The sequence below is a fragment of the Panicum virgatum genome, chromosome 2K (assembly GCF_016808335.1).
Source record: "Panicum virgatum strain AP13 chromosome 2K, P.virgatum_v5, whole genome shotgun sequence".
NCBI lineage: Eukaryota > Viridiplantae > Streptophyta > Magnoliopsida > Poales > Poaceae > Panicum > Panicum virgatum.
Window position 1 is genome coordinate 46,212,898 of NC_053137.1, and position 17,188 is coordinate 46,230,085.

At 48.1% G+C, this 17,188-nt stretch overlaps 2 protein-coding genes across 2 annotated transcripts; both read left to right on the top strand.

Moving 5' to 3' along the window:
• Window positions 1-949: 949 nt before the first annotated feature.
• Window positions 950-4,338, top strand: LOC120679598 (ethylene-responsive transcription factor 1-like). Its single transcript, XM_039961220.1, has 3 exons — window positions 950-1,433; window positions 3,020-3,945; window positions 4,053-4,338. The coding sequence occupies exons 1-2, from the start codon at window positions 1,121-1,123 to the stop codon at window positions 3,898-3,900; spliced, it is 1,194 nt and encodes a 397-aa protein (XP_039817154.1). The 5' UTR covers window positions 950-1,120; the 3' UTR covers window positions 3,901-3,945; window positions 4,053-4,338.
• Window positions 4,339-12,672: 8,334 nt separating this feature from the next.
• Window positions 12,673-17,001, top strand: LOC120695364. The gene is made up of 4 exons (XM_039978636.1): window positions 12,673-12,853; window positions 16,335-16,546; window positions 16,640-16,834; window positions 16,909-17,001. Exons 1-4 carry the CDS (start codon window positions 12,673-12,675, stop codon window positions 16,999-17,001), a joined length of 681 nt encoding a protein of 226 aa, XP_039834570.1.
• The last annotated feature ends 187 nt before the right edge of the window (window positions 17,002-17,188 follow it).

A 17,188-nucleotide genomic window follows, 5' to 3' on the forward strand; every position in this document is an offset into this window, starting at 1 on the left:
CCTTCTTCGGAGCCAAGACACTCGCGTTTGGCGTGTCACCGCCCCCCCCCAGCCGGAGCCTCGTCACATGAACAGCGTTTTGTGACCAAGCTGAAAGCATCTTTTTGGCAAACGTCTACTACTATAATGTACTCCCTCCATTCCCAAATCTAAGTTATTCTAGAGTTTTTATAAAAGATTATGATTGTGTAGAAAAGACTCAACTACCCCTAATTATTAAGCATTGGCAATATACTAACTAAACTAGTATGTTTTTTTCTATGCACCTCCCACACATATACCTCCTTCTATATGATTGCATGCACATCTTTTTATTAGAAAAGACCAAAAAATAATGCACAATTAAGATGATTGGATCTACTTTCAACTTAGAATGATTTACATTTGAGGATAAATTTTGAATTTTAGAATGACTTACATTTGAGGACGGAGGGAGTAGGTACTAGTAGCGTGCTCTACAAATATGCTCGACATGCACTTTTTGTTATGGTTTATTACAACTTTGTCCCTTTTAAAAAATTAAAATGTTTTTTTGCTTCGGTAAAAGTAAAAGAGGAGGCATCATTGGAGGTAAACCTGAATTGTTTATACCGCGGTAACAAAAAATAAAGACCGCCGAAGCCAGGGGCGAAGCTAGCTAAAAATTGACCATGGTGCACTGTTTAAGGGACACGTGAAATTTTATAAAAATACATGGTGAATTTGAATTTGGTTAGTGGTAGTATTTTCTTTACCCTGGTGCAAGTGCACCATGGTAGGTGAACGTGGCTTCGCCCCTGGCCGAAGCGCCGCGAGCCGGACCGCCGGAGCCCCCGCGCAACCCACGGGAGGAGGCGACACGGGAGCCCGGGGGGGTAGCGGGCCCCACCGCGCGCAGCTATCTCCTTTGATGTCACTGTCCCATAGCGCGTCAGCGTGGCTCCCAATTATAAGTAGCGTGGCCAGCTACCCTCTTCCCATCTCCGTCCCCCTCCCTCTCTCTGCGAGCCGCAAAATCTCCTCCACCTTTCCGTCCCCCACGCCTCGTCACTGTGCCGCCCGTGCCCTCCCGTCCCACCAATAATCCATCCACTCCCACCCCCACCCCGCTGCGGCGGCGCCTGTTCCTCCGGCGGCGGCGATGTGCGGCGGCGCCATCCTCTCCGGCTTCATCCGGCCGTCCGGGCCGGCGGCCAAGAAGCAGCAGCAGCAGCTGCTGCTGCAGCACCAGCCCCGCCGGGTCACGGCCGACTTGCTCTGGCCGGGGGCCGGCAGGAAGGGAGCCCCCGTGGGGGATGACTTCGAGGCCGACTTCCGCGAGTTCGTGCGCGGGCTCGGCGAGGGCGACGGCGCCGGTGACGTCGGCGACGACGACGAGGTCGTGGAGGTCCCCCCGCCGGAGCCGGCGATGTTCGCCTTCGCCGCCGCGGCCAAGGCGGCGGCCCCCGCAGTCGGTGAGAACCGCATTAAAGTCGCTACCTCCTTTTGTTTGTTTTGTTTCCTTCTGTGCTGGCGCACACTCCGCTTAGACACGGCCGGGCGAGAGAAAGATGCCTCTTTTGGTGGGCTGTGGTTGTTGAGTTCCATGGAGCTGCAGCCACACAGGCTTTACGGCTGCAAGCAAGACCGAAATTCTATCTCTTGGCTACTCATGCAGCGGCTAGACGAACTTTTGTCCTAGAACTGCATGAGTAATTTCTAGTACTATATATGTCCGTAATGACATCACATACTAGTATGCTGCAAATGGAGAAGTTATTTGGTGTAGCTCTTAAGATAGTTCACGTGCTTTGCTCTATCGTGCGTCTCGATTGCTAGAACCGGGTTTTTATAAGCCTAGTAGATTAAGGCTTTAATTTTCTTATTTATGATTTTACATAAGTAGGAAACAACTCAAACAAGTAGTTGTCTTGCAAAGGTATCTTGAGAATAGATGATCTATTCCGATTAGGGATCTTACAGCGCTTGTATCATGTCTAGTTAATTTCCGGTGAGGAATAGGTTCCGGAATCTGGAATTCTTTCGTATTAACTGTATCTCACTATTGATGTTAGATGCAGGTTAAGCTTCTTTTCCTGTCAAATTTTCTTTATAAGAAAAATATAGGTTAGTATTTGATGGTTAAGAGAGAAGGATTCAAGTGCTTTTAATTCACATGAACTTAATTCTGAAGTGTAAATTGTTAAAAGCAATATCTTAAATTGTGCCTTAGCAATGTTCAAAAAGGCGCTAGGCGCTATCTAGGCGGTGACCCACCGCCTAGAGCCTAAGCGGGATTAGGCGGGACTAGGCGTTTCAAGGCGTTTTTCTAGGCGGTGTTATATACATACATATATCTTGCAATAGACATCATATATCTCTTAAAGAAAAGAAAAAGAGAGAACCAGTAAATCTTGAGTCGAAAAGAAAGCCCAAAAATCCATCAAACCTGCCTCCTCCGCCAGACCGCCACCGCACACCCGCCCCTGCCTCCTCCCCGCCGCGCTCCCGCACCTGCCTCCTCCGCCGGTCCCCTGCCTCCTCCTCCTCCACCAGCACCCGTCCCCTGCCTCCTCCTCCTCCGCCGCCGCCCGTCCCTTGCTTCCTCCTCCTCCACCGGCGCCCATCCCCTCCTTCCTCCGCCGCCGCCGCCCACCCCTGCCTCCGCCGCGCCCATCCCTACCTCCGCCTGCTGCCTCCTGGCCGCGCCGGCGGCCCACCTCCTCCCAGTGGCGCCTATCCTCCGCCTACCCCCCTAGGCGAGGCGGCACCCCTCCGCCTAGCGCATAAGCGCACCTGGGCGAGTGCCTAGTAGCGCCTTTTTGAACACTGTGCCTTAGTGCTATATTGTTGATGATGATCCATCCATGCTAGATGTGGAAGGTGTAAATTATCTGAAGATTTAAGTTCCTGAATTTGCGACACAAAAGGGGACATCCTATCTAACATGCAACTGGTCTATTATAATAAATAGATTGATCAACTACTTCTGTCCTTACAAAACTTGCATGCCTATTCCATATGGTTTTATTGAGATGAACTGATAGGGCTCTTTATATAGATGGTGTGATGACTCCAAAGACTGCTCAACATGATGAACCTACTGCTACCTCAGCAAAGCGCAACCGGAAGAATCAGTACAGGGGGATCCGCCAGCGTCCCTGGGGTAAATGGGCGGCTGAGATCCGAGACCCTAGCAAGGGTGTCCGTGTTTGGCTTGGAACTTACAACACGGCTGAGGAGGCCGCAAGGGCATATGATGCTGAAGCTCGCAAGATTCGTGGCAAGAAAGCAAAGGTCAATTTTCCTGATGAAGCGGCAGATGTTCAGAAATCAATCCTAAAGCCAACTACTGCCAATCCAACAAAGCTTACTCCACCACCAAAGGCCTGTGCTGGTGAGACTTTCAGTAATCTGAACAATGGAGATAATGATTTGTTTGCAATGTTTGCCTTCAGTGAGAGTAAGGTGCCTGTGAAGCCAGCTGAGGGTGCCAGTTTCCTCCCTGCTGTGAAACCTCTTGGGCCCACTAAGAGATCTGCGGAGAACATGCTCTCTGACCAGAGCAGTAACTCGTATGGCTCTTCTGACTTTGGGTGGGATGATGAGACCATGACCTCAGACTACACTTCGGTCTTTGCTCCTAATAATGCTGTGGCAGCATATGCCAATCCCGCTTACCTGCAAGGCCAAGGTGAAGCATCAAAGAGAATGAGGAACAACTATGGTGTAGCTGTGCCTCAGGGAAATGGTGCGCCCAATCTCGCACAAGGCATGTCTGGTTTTGGTTCTGAGATGAACTATTTACCATTGCCTTATGTTGAGAGCAGCTCAGACACATCAATGGACAGCCTTCTGCAAAATCATGCTCCACAGGACGGGGCTAGCAGTGGGGATCTCTGGAGCCTTGATGAGCTGCTCATGGCAGCTGGTGCTTATTGAGAGGACCATGGTTATTGACATTGCGGCGCTTTGCTGTGGAAAAATGTAAGTAATCATCCTTATTGCCCATTTTGGATTCCCTGCATATACTTCTTGTACAATTATTTCTTTTGCTTGTGGACTATCTCAGATTCATTTTGTTTCCATGTCAGGTCCTTGCCTGTGGTGATGCTGAAGAGCCAGTTATGTCCACTATGTGCTATGTTTCCTCGCGGATCGTACCGTAGTTATATCTGCTAGATTTGAATATGGAACTCTATAACAGTGTTTATAGTATGCTGCTGTATGTTGCGTCTGTGATTGGAAGCGAGCTTGAGACTGATTCAGTAACGACCATGCCCCATATATCTGCTGTACTGTAATGCGCGTACTGCTTGCTATGTATTATATGGTTTGTATTGCAACTCTTGGTCTGGAAGCACTTGGTCTCGCTTTCCACGCAACATTTCTTTTCGGGAAACGTTAGGTACTTAGGTGCCGGCCAACGCTGACGATATGTGGCACCAGAAATCCAGAGAGATCCAGATGATGATCTAATCAGGCTTGTTGCAGATTGTTGATGTGCAAACTTGTTTTGTCTCACTCGATCAGCTCTTTGCTGGGAATAAATGAAGAATAAGCTCGCGTTAGATTCCGGCTTGGGTTGTTTAAGGGCCACTGGTCAAGGCATTAGCTGAACCTGGGCAGGTTCGTTCTGTGCTATAGTTTTATGCGAGAGACTTTTTTCTGTTGAGAGCTGGATACTGGAACAGATAATTGTATCTTGGGCTGTGACTGAGAAAAGTGATGAACTGCACACTGGATTTGGTGCCTGGTTTTGCTTTTCTAGGTTGGTACTGAGCTCTACAGCCACAAACAAAGTCGAACTTCGAGTTTTTTAAGACCAAAAACAAAAACTTGAATTTACCCTGTAGGAGTTGCTAACAAATCTTTTTCACCTTACATGCCTGTAGTGATGTTCTTTTGAGCAAGTGCCAATATTATGACGCTGAACAAAATTCAGGCTCCAGGGAGAGTGATTTCTTGTCAAGATTTCAATCGAAAACTAGGGAGCAAATTGGCCAACTTGGGCCTGTTGCTATGGTTGCTATTGCTTGTGCTGTCAGCTGTGGTCCTCAGGGAATTATTGCCATGGCGTCAGTGAGAGAGGCTGCTCATTTTAGCTAGGTGCGCTGCGGTTGGATCCCGAGCTTTCTATGGCCACCATCCCAAGTGGGTCTCCGGGAGAACTCAACTCCTCCAACCTCGGATCGTCGAGGGCAATAATTTGCGTGGATAAGTTCAATCCTTCTCCCTCGACTTGCCCACATTTACGTTTAACACTCGTCTACGAAAACATCACTAGGCAAAGTGTGGACCGTTTAGGCTTATGATGATTTCAACTAACAACTATGAAATCGTCCAATGGACAAACGGGCGCAAATTAATAGCCTCTAAATCTTTGTTGATGCAGCTATGAAACTTTGATGGTCTCGCGTCATAAGTTTTTTTTTCTTCCACATGTCGCCATCCATTTCATCACCTTTGTTGATGCAGCATATATTGTTAACACCTTAAAGGCCGAGAGAGAGAGAGAGAGAGAGAGAGAGAGAGAGAGAGAGAGAGAGAGAGAGAGAGAGAGAGAGAGAGAGTCTGTCAAGACTCAAGAAGTACCATATTGGCAGATGAGGATGGACTCGTGCGGGTGCACGGATATATGTTTTGATGCTACAAGGTAAGACGCAAATCGAAGTGCTTCGTGTGAACATGAGGATTAATGTTTGAGAGGGTAATAGATATGGACCCATCTTTTCTACTCGTGCCGTCGAAGCCTCTGTCATCAGCACTCATCAGACTGTAAACGACCACACACAATGGCTGCATTAATTCTTGAGAATTGGGGACCGGAACCTAGCTTGACGCGAGACCAATCTATAAGCATGCAACTGACAGCTTGGAAGCTCCATTGGGGCTGGATATTTTGCTGGATCGTCATCTCCCCAACCAGACCAAAACCTCACATCAGACCTGCTTGAGATGCCCGATCATCATGAGGCGGGACAAAAACGTCGCGGCCTAGAGCGCAGGAGCCCGTGCCCCTGATTGGAGGCAGCCGCCGCGCGCGATGTGGCCATCCAGCACTTGGCGCGCGGAAAAGGACCGCGCGATCGATCCATTGGCTGATCTCGCTTGATTGTCATGGATCCCACTCTCTCCCCCTCTCCCCCTCAGGTTCAATGAACTCGAACCCCCCACCCACCTCAGGCAGCGCATCCCCCTCAGATATCACCCACCAATTGCGCTCTCCCTTTCCCGAGCGAGAGGATGCGAACGAAACAAGAAACAATAATATATAATAATTTCCTCGCACGAACGAGACGGACCCTCATGCATTCAGTTGCAGGAAATGATGATATGGCTCTGCTAGTGGTTGGTCGCCCCGGCCAAAGCAATTTTAATCTGTCGAAAGCTTGCAGCAGGAACTTGTTTTTGTTCCTTTTTGGAACGAAGTGGCGGATCTAGCTGGGGAAATAAAGATGATTCGTTGGGGTCGGCGTTCCATGAGCAGAACAAGTGAATGAATGAACAACCTAGCAACGGCAAAAGGATGTCCATGCTCTCGCCCCCTGCTGCTATAGATTCCGATCACCCTCTGCTAGCTTCCTGCAGTACGTGTTCCATGCGTGGTTGGGTTAGATAATTAGATACCCGGATGTGTTAATCGTTAGAGCAGGGTGACTGACCAAGTGACCACCGGCCGGGTTGCAAAAGTCACACTGGTTAGTTTGTCGTGTAGCGAGTAGCTAGGGTGCTGGAATCGAATTACCCCTCCTCTCTCTCCGTTTCCCTTGAGATTACCTGGGATTCGATTATATTGGCAGGTCATTATATTGGGGGTTTCTTAATTATTAGCAACCTTCTCGTCAACAACTAACCCAATCCCTAGTACGCTGCACCCGGCCGCCCTGCAGCGCCGCTTTATTTATTCCCGGCTCCTCCCACATGCAGGTGGTCAAGGACCAACTTGCAGCGTTGTTTTATCGGCGCTGCATGCTTGGATACGTACGTACGGCGGTGCTGTACCATTTCGATGCGTAGACGCTCTCTCCGTCGTCCATACGTACGCATGCGTGTAGGCTAGCTAACTGCTGGCTCAGTTTGAAGGCATCAGAGACCTGGTTTGCCTTCACATTCATGCGTATTTAGTTACTCTATCTGACGTGCGTGCTTGATTGGTGCTGTTGCGATTATTTCCTGAAGATCGACCGCGATACATATTACATAGGGAGTTTGTGGTGGTGGTCGTCGGCCTGTCTTCATAGCCGGCCGACCGCCTCATGTGTAGATGGTAGAGCCGTTTCGCTAGATACACGGCATTGCCGGGACAGGCATCAGAGCTAGATCTAGATAGACACAGCTAGCGGAGGCGTACGGTAAGCGTACCGCCGCCCTCTTGATCGCCCGGCCGGTTAAATCCATTCGGCGCCATGCCGGCTGCGGCTCCTGGCCAGCTGCGATCGACATGGCCTATCGTGTAGGGGTGCAAAGTGATATCCTCTAGGTGCACCTTTAATTTTTTTAGGCCAGTTTCAGTGAAAAGTATCATAGCACAGTTACCAAAAATTCCACATCAGCTTGACACTGGAATGACATATAGTGTGTTCGGCAGGCTGGAGCTGGAGACTGGAGTTGGAGTAGTGTGAGAGAAAAACACTGTTACCTGACTGGTGGCTGGAGGCTAGTGCTGGAGCGATGTGAGAGAGAAATACTGTAGGGCTGGAGGCTAGTGCACCAGCCGAACACGGTGATAGTCACTCTCAGTGCATAGTGTCATGGCACAATTTCATAGACATCTTACAACATTAAATAGTGTAATGGTTGTATAATCAAATGTGCTAGAACTCAACAAAGAACGGTCTCAGTGGAAGTGTCATCCCCGTGTCATGGCTTTGGCAACGTGTCACGAGAGGGTCATGATGATGACCTAGGTCATCTCTCTCTCCTCTTAACTCTGTTGCCAAATCAGCAATTTTGCTGATGTGTCATAGTTTTTAATACCTATGACACTCATATGACTCTTGCACTGAGACTAGCCTTAGTTCAAAATTTTGTACTACTATTTTAGAAAAATAATACAAAATTTTGAACTAAAGATGGTTGGAGACCTCTTTACACCCCTGCTATCGTGCCGCGTCTGAATCCCAGCCGCACCATCTCGATCGAACGCCTACCGTGACGGCGTGACCCCAACGATTAGCACAAGATAAATAAATACCGTACGTCCTGGCTGGGTCCGCAGAGGGGGCCTGACGGCCTGACCTGACTAAAGGTTGGGTTCCAATTCAATGAACTCAGCCTCCGTTGCCCTCCGACATCCATCCCCACGGATGTCACCAATCGGTTGGTCACTTTTCGTCTCCTTTTGCCGAGAAGATAGATAGGAGAAATGAACATGGGTTCTGCTAGTGTGTTTTCCTGGGGAAAAAAAGTCGTTCAAAATTCGTATAATTTTCTTTTGCTTTTGCTTATTGGTGCGAAACAAGCAGTGGTGAAGATTCGCAAAACATTCATCTCACGATCGACTTCCACGAGGACGGACAAATTAAAGATAACTCTGATTTTCTCCCACCGGTGCCGTATCTCGCACCGCCACCGTTTAATGTCAGTGTTTTGTATATAAAAATTATAGCAGGTTATAGCAGCACTAATATAGCGTACGTATATAGAAAAGGATGCCGCTAAATCTTATAGCTCGCTGTTAAAACACTGTTTGATACTTACAGTATTTGATATGTTCAAAGATTTTATTATTGCCTGCCCCCTATAAGCTAGCAACCGAATGGTAATCTCGATGTATATATATTGATTGATCGAGCGGCACCCCACATGGTGGAAGGTGTGCCACGGGTGTGACAAATATAGGTGAAATAGCCATTTGGCGTTGCTAGGTTCATCGGCATGGTTAGCGCAAGATCTTATACGCACCGCACAAGTCACCTTAGTGCTTGTCGTGTAGCGAGTAATAACCTATCTAGGCGATTCTCTCTCAATTATTATTATTTCCTTGGAGATTATCTGGGATTTGAATACCTAGCCCCAGAATGTATAAAGAGTGCTGCGTCAAATTGGCCGGTAGGTCATCGCCGGTTTTTCTAACGTTATGATGTCGTCGACTGACCCATGCTTAGCTTAGGTGTGCATTGCATCTATCCGCCCTTGCAGTGGTCATCAAGCGACAACTTGCAGCTAGCTAGCTAGTACCGTCGTCGTGTATCGTCGCCCTCCGTGCTTAGGTGTAAGTAGTGCTACTGTATTTTGATGCTTAGTGTTAGGTTTTCCTAGTATTTAGTATTTTTTCTGAATGCTCGATTGGGTCAGCAAGAAGTTTGTTGCGATTTCCCGGGGGAGATCGATGATGGGCCGACGACAGAAAGTTTGCGTTCGTCACCGGCGGCCGGCCAGCGTATAGCCCTCTAGGTCTAGCTAAACGGATCGGACGCGTCATCAACGTATATATATACTCCCTCCATATAGGATTTAGATGATATTTTGGACAAAATTTGAGTCAAACATTGAGAATATAAATCATGAATAACTTTTAAGTTATTGAGTTTGAAAAATTGAAAAGTATACGAATAGATTTGTCTTAAGAAACACTTTCACAAAAATATACATATATCAGTTTTCAACAAATATTTTTATAAAAATAAGCGGTCAAAGTTATGCTTTGAAGACCGTGTCGCTGTCCTAAACGTCACATATTTCCTATATGGAGGGAGTACGTACGTACCCGACGCAGGGCCGTTAAACCAGAGCGCCATTCCCGGGAATGCATGAAAAATTGTAGCTAGCAGAGACAGACGAGAGCGTACCGTATGTACGCCCACTTGATCGTAGGAGTATGAGTTACGGATTCACGCCTACTTTTAGTATTATTTAAATATTACTTAGTTCACTCGTTCATAGACTTTTTGGTATTTTGCTTTGGTTTTTTAGTTAGTTCATAGTTTCTTTGTAAAAATCAAGGTTCAAAAAAAATATTATTAAACATCGTTTAATCGAGATTAAATGCTAAATGGAGGCCTAACATCTACGTTTAACTTATGTTTAACCTTCCTAGGCACTAGTCAATAGGCTAGCGCCTGCCTAGCACCTAGCGTTTTCTTGAACATTGGTAAAAAACTAAAAATATATTCACTTAGATAGTCATCTTGAATTGTTTCATATTCTAGAATCTGTGTCACAATATATGTTTTGTATTGTCCCACAGGTGATAAATTTATTAAGATAATTTGTATGACGACATCCACATCCTAGTACTATATGAAAAGAATGTGTGCACCATGAGTACTAGCGGGTAAATCCACCAAATTGGTTGGTCTCATTGGGAGAGGTTCCTTAGCCTCCTCGTCGACTGATAGTGACCTAAACGGATCGGATATGGATGTATATTACTGATATCATATTTGTTTTTATATTTGTGTTCCAATACGAAGTCGGATACGGATAGTGTTCGGATAAGATTGTAATGGGTATCGACATCATAAAAATATAACTTTTGAGCATTCGGATACGGATCGATTATGAATATTGGATACTCGGAATCGGATACGGACGGATAAAAATTCTTTCAGACCAGATCGAATTCAAATACGGTCGGAAAATATCCGTACTATTTACATTCTTATCCACTGGACCCGGCCTGATCCTTCATACACTGCATCCTTCCGCCCCTGCACTCGTGCAGCTTCACTTTCCGGCTCCCACATGAGTACGAGGTCTAGGACCAACTTGCGCGTAGTGCTTGGATGATGTTACATTTGCAGCGATGCATTGTACCTGCAGATGTGTTGAAATCAAATTCAATTCAGCGGTCTGCTGTCGATCTATGAGTATAAAAAAATTAGAAGAAATTCAGCTCTCTGTCCACACTGAGAGACCCTGCTGGTCCGGCTGTGCAGGCGCGCCGTCCGTCGTTCGTCGCGTGCCTTTGCAGTGGCGCCTGCGCGCGCGCGGCTCGTCAATCGACTGTCATCGTGACACGTATGATATGATGATCACCGCCGGACAGGCCAGCCACGATCGGATGCAATCGTGCGTGCTCTCTACTTGTGCTTTGCTACGCTCACGACGAGAAGAGGTGGTGACCGCCATCTAGCTAGTGGATTGGCCGGCCGTCTCATCGCCGCCGCGCAGCCGGAGCCGGCGGCAGGGGATAGCACGCGGCGCGTCTCCTGAGGTCTGTCTGACGATGAGCACAAGAAGGGCGGGGCCGGCGACGGAGGCAGACGGGTACCAGCCGCCCCTCTCTCTCACCCGTCGCAGGCATGCATGGGTCACGGGCCTGAACTAAAGTGGGAAGTGGGCTAAAGTAACTGAGGGCTACTCTCTGCCCAGCCAACGCGCCCGCTAGGCTGCATTCAATTCAAACGGTTGTCTCCATGCTACCCGGCGCACCCGCACCCTTTCGATCCAAGCCTCTTGGCCCAACTCCGCGACGCCCACAGTATTTGCTGACCAGGCCCGGACATTCTTTCTTTCCGGAAGGTTACCTTTCAACTTTAAGATTGGTGCAACGAAGGAGACGGATGGTTACGATTTTTCTTCTGTCCTCTTCTTCTCCATGTTGCGTGCTGAGATATAAATCTTAGGTGTGGGGTATGTGCGATGGGAGTCTGGAAGAGATCGGAAAAGCAGCATGTTCACATGCACAGTGTTGCTTGCTTGCTCGAGGTTCTCTCTAATGCTTCTTCGAACTTCAATTCCGTTTAAACCACAATACTTTTTTGAATTCTCTTAACAAAAAAAATCCAATATGCCTATACTTTTATCTATCTATCTTCTATACTATAAACATCGAAAATAATTGAAAACGTTTCTCACCCGGAACGGGTCCACCGTACCTCTCACGTTGAACTCGCCTGTCAGAGCCGAGGGAGGGCCCATAGAAATCGCAAGTTGGAGAGTGTTCCGGCCGGAAACTTATTTTTTTTCTCACCATATGCGGTTGTACACATCAGCCGTACCCTTAGTACCCCACATGTAATATTTTTAAAGTAACAGCCCATGTTAACGATAACACTGCATCGTTCCATGGGTACTGTTATCGGACTGAATGTTCTCTGGCACCGTGAATGAGATCATAACCAATACAAGCAGGTGAGTCAATCCATGAGGACGGGGGCGAGCACGCGAGAGTTTGCACGCCGTTGGTGCAATCGACATAGTCAAAGCGAGTTGGGCCTGGCGTAACGGCATCGCCTAACCAAACTAGGCCGATTCAGTCGGTAGTGTTAAATACACTGATCCATGAGGCTTTCCTGCCTTCATATGCAGCGAGCTAGAACACGACTATTCCAGGGAACATGTTCTTGGTAGAGGCTAGCTAGCAGCGATTGCGTTGCAAAATTGAAAAAATCAATGCCTTGACTGGTAACGTAGACCCACAGACATTGCTGTGGAAGTCCCACTGAGATGGGTTCATATGGAGATCGATGCCTTGCTAACATTGTCTCTGAAGAAAACTGACAGGAGATGTTATAGAGAAACTCTCTATACGTCTCAAACTATTTCGGGCATCCGTTGTGTTATGTTCCTAGACTATAGATGGCAACGGGTATTTTACCCGCGGATACCAGTGTCACAAACCCGCACCCGCGAGCAAAAATCCACACCCGCACCCGTGCCCGCTACCCGCCACGGGTAGCAAGTTACGCCCGTGCCCGCTATCCGCGGGCATGCCTTGCCCGCGGATATGCCCGTGGATATGCCGGTCGACGGGTCGGCGGGGCGATGCGGATGGCGGCCGGGGCCATGGTGTCGACCATCGGTGGCCAAGGCGATGGGGCGACGCGGATGGTAGCCGGGGCGACGGGGTCCACGGATGGCGGCGAGGCGACGGGGTCCACGGATGGCAGCGGGGCGACGGGATCCACAGCTGGGGCGGATGTGGGCGATGCGGACGGCGGCCGGGGTGGATCTAGGTGACGCGGACGGCGGCCGAGCGGTGGAGCGGCGGTCCAGGGGCTCGAGGAGGAGGGAGGGAGCGGCGCCCGGCGGCCCGAGGAGGAGGGAGAGCGACGGCCGGCGGTGGAGCGACCCCCGGCGGCCCGAGGAGAAGGGAGGGGGCGGCGGCCGTCGGTGGAGTGGCGCCCGGCGGCCCGAGGAGGAGGGAGAGCGACAGCCGGCGGTGGAGCAACGCCCGGCGGCTTGAAGAGGAGGGAGGGAGCGGCGGCCGACGGTGGAGTGGCGGCCGGCGGCCCGAGGAGGAGGGAGGGGCGGGGCGCTGGCTGAGGGGCGCGAGAGGAGGGAGCGGCGGCTGGCACTGGGGAGTGGGGAAGGAACGAGAGAAACCCTAGAGAGTCTAGTAGAGATGATTTATATACAAGGGTGTTACTGTGTTAGGGGTCACATGTCAGCGGGTTTGCGGGTTTGCGGGTTTTCGGGTTCGGGTATTAAATTTTCAAACCCGTTATGAAATACCCGTTGGGTTTAGAATCGTACCCATGCCCGCGCCCGCGGGCACAAACCCAGACCCGAATCCGCGCCCAGCGGGTCGGGTATCCGCTGGTACACGGGTATTTTATATCCGTTGCCATCTTTATCCTAGACCTCTAGATCATTATAGCAAGAGTATTTACATGGATATAATTCTGGAGAGGAATAGGAGTGATTGGGTAGGGATTAGCAGGACCCTGGGTAGGGATCAAGAACAGTAGGGAATAACAACTTAACAAGAGAGCAGGGTCATGAGGAGGAAGACGACTTCGTTGCTGTTCTATTACGGGTCCTGATCCTTTGCCTTTTGCATAACCTCACCCGTTCCCATTGCCTGACCCAGGCAGCCGCTCCTGAAAGCACCTGTCTTTGACACGTTAAGGCAGAGTAACTTGCTGCTCCAGAGATAACTAACTTGCCCGGCTCAACATTTCTCGGAATGCCTAATTTGCATTCAAGTCTTGCTTTCAGCAGAGTTAAGGTAGAAGAGTAAGCATCCTCCTTTGGTCGTGGAATGCATCCGCAACCTTTCGTTGGAAGTTGTGAGAGGCAGTTGTAGCAGAAGGCAGTGCCACGACGAATATGGGCTCGGCAAGAGCCACGGATGAGATCCTGCAGGTAGGCGTCGTAGGCAGCGGCGCACCCTCCCATCGCGTTCGCCATTGATGGGAGTAGGGTGGTAAAGGCACGAATACTAGGGGTCGCGCGCGCAGGTGCGTGCTGACCCATCGCACAAGGCCCTGCGCGTGGCCCATTAGGGGTTCTGGGACTCCGCGGCCCACTGTGATTTTTAAGATCCATTGTAGTCCGCGCGGCCCATTTTGTTTTTTCTTTTTCTTTTTTTTTGAAGTTGCAACAAAATAATTTTTTTCATTTTGTTCTTACGGAACATTTTATTGTAGTGGAACATTTTTCGTTTTCCAAAGGTAAAATTTGAATCCAATTGAACATATTTTATTTTTGTTCTGATGGAACATTTTTTTGAACGGAATATTAATATTTTGTTCTAGCGGTTTCGAAAAAAAATATTTTTTTCTAGTGGAACATTTTTCTCCGGTTAGAAGGAGTTGTAGACCAACAGCCCGAGAAGACTTTCGGCCCAGTAGTAGCCTCCACTGCTTCTGCAATTGGTCCGCTCGAGGTCACGCAGGAGACCCCGAGCAGGACCCTGGTAAAGGGCTCTAGATTTTGGCTTAGAAAATTTAAAGGCCGGGCCCTAAAAAGATTGAGCTCTAATCTTATACAATTTTGAGCTAAAAAATTTAAAGTCCTTGTTGCGATGTGAAGATGCTACTAGGGCCCTGGCCCATTACCGCCCCTAGATGGGAGTGTCTGAGTGGATGCATAGGCGAACGCACGAGCCGTGGTAGCCGGAAAGGCAGTAAACTCGCGCATGTCATCAAGGTGCGGAGGCACTAGCGGTTTTTGGTTCCCGATTCATTCATTCCATTTTCCAATTAAAGGTAGAATATGAGGAAAGAATACAAAACTAGGAATATAGAAAAAAAACATTGTCATGAAAAATTTAGTCGAAACACTGGCAAATACATCCTCTTAACCCAAAGCTTCTCATTGAATACATGACCAACAAAACCTAAAATCTCTGACATAAGACCAATAGACTGCAAACATTAGAAACGTATGATAGAGAAGGTCTAAACTTATCCCCCAGTAGAGAGAGAGAGAGAGAGAGAGAGAGAGAGAGAGAGAGATCAAACTTTAGGGAGGATGATGAAAGTTGTATTGGACTTAAAAATCAACCCAAATTTGGCCACAACACATCGATGGGCTAATCAATCACCACCACCAATCGAATCTAGAAACAATAAGAACATTCAAAAGTGAGAAAAAATGTAAGGAAAAAACACCCAAGTGATTTATAGAAATGCCACTATCGAATTTATGTGTGAACAACTAATAAGAACTAAGTTTATGTTCCTTAATGTATTCATAAGTTTTAATTAAGTACCAAATATGTAATAATCTTTATAGTGGTGACTGCTATTTTAAGTATTTATTAATCACGAAGTGAAAGAACAAAAGTCTTCAAGAAGAATAAATACTAGCCAACAAGAGGTGCAAACATCACAAACATGTTGGGGGCATGCTAAACATTAAATCCACCAAAATATATATCAAATGCAACATAAATCAAATATTACCTCATGAGCCACATGTCTCATCCACACACCACCTGACAAATTGACCAAGTTTTCTTCCAAGCACTCGTCAGAACAAGGCATAGGAAGAACACATACAAAACAAAAATGGTCTACGAAAATGACCACCAAATAGAAGTGTTGAAACTAAACTGCCAGATGCAAGCCCCCATCCACAAACATGACACTGAATTCAAGGCAAATTACAAAGCCACAACAATTTCATTGGACATCTGGTGCTCGTCGACTGCCCTTCCTCCTTTGGTGAGCTGTTGTGGGTGTGGCGTAGCTTTACTCTTGCCTGACTGCAATGGGGTTGAGGCATTATATGCGGATGCGGCACCGACAGAACTCATCTCCTTCTCGCACTGGCCGCTTGAGGCGCCCGCAGGTGTAGCAGAAGACAGCACAACACCTACAAATGGTGTCAAAACAATAAGTGCAAGGAGTTAGAGAGATTATGGCCCTGTTTGGTTATGGGGTGAAAAAGTTTTCATGAAAACTTTTTGCTCCATTGACCACTAATTAGAGGTATTAAATGAAGTCTAATTATAAAGCAATCTCCATAATTATGGCACTGTAGCATGGGCTGTAGTTAATAAGGCATTTGACCGCATGATTAGAGGATGATTAGAGGCGTGGACCGTCGCAACTCCCGCGACGTCCGGTACCTCTAGCGAGACTCCCGATGATTCGGCCACTAGAGCCTAAGTAAGTATGTTAGTACTTATTTATTATGCATTACATATATTTAAAATTGCAATACTAACTAAAATTTTACCTTAAACACTCTTGCAGGGGTTGTTTTTTTGCAGCCTGGTGAGCACAAACGGAAGCCCAATGGTATCTTGGGTCTTTTGTGCCGGCTGCACTTCCCCGGGCTCGTGATGCATGCCGGAGTGCTGGAGCCGGCATACACGTGGGACCACTACATGGCCAGCCCGGACGCTACTGATCGCGAAGGAAGGAACTTCACCACCAAAGCGAGGCGGGTGGTCGGGGAGTTGTGGGTAAGTCATCCTCGCACTAAAATGGTTGAAATATCGCATTCTGTTTCAATTTTTGGAATAATGATTGCAATTATCTTGTGGGTATATATGCAGGATTTCTACAGGTGCGAGGAAGGCTATGAGGCCCGGGCGAACGAGCTGGCTCACCAGGCTTGCTACAAGCTGGTGAAGGACATGCACTACGAGGCGCGTGTCCAAGCCGTCGTTGTGTACTGCGCCGAGTTCGAGAAGAGTGTCAAGAAACTAGCCGCAAGGGACATCTTCCTCACGCGAGACCAGTACTTAAGGGTAAATAAATGCCATATCTACTCATTTATCTTGTATTTGATATTACAATATGTCATGCACTTCATTACGTTTAGGTGCCTCCGAACGGGTGCGCAAACAAAGCCAAGTGCTGGTCTATGATGGTGGACAAGTGGATCAACGAGGATTGGGCCCGCCAGCACGCCTGATGCTGGGAGCGCCGCTTGATGATGCCGGGTCCGGCACATCATCAAGGGAGTCTTAGCCTCGGCGAGTACAAGAATACTTGGGTAAGTTCACTAATATCTTCATTCTTTCTAAAGCTATATTTTTAATTCTTACTAATCATCTTGTTGACTTCTTGGCAGTTGGAGTCTCATCCAGGCCAGTCTTGCA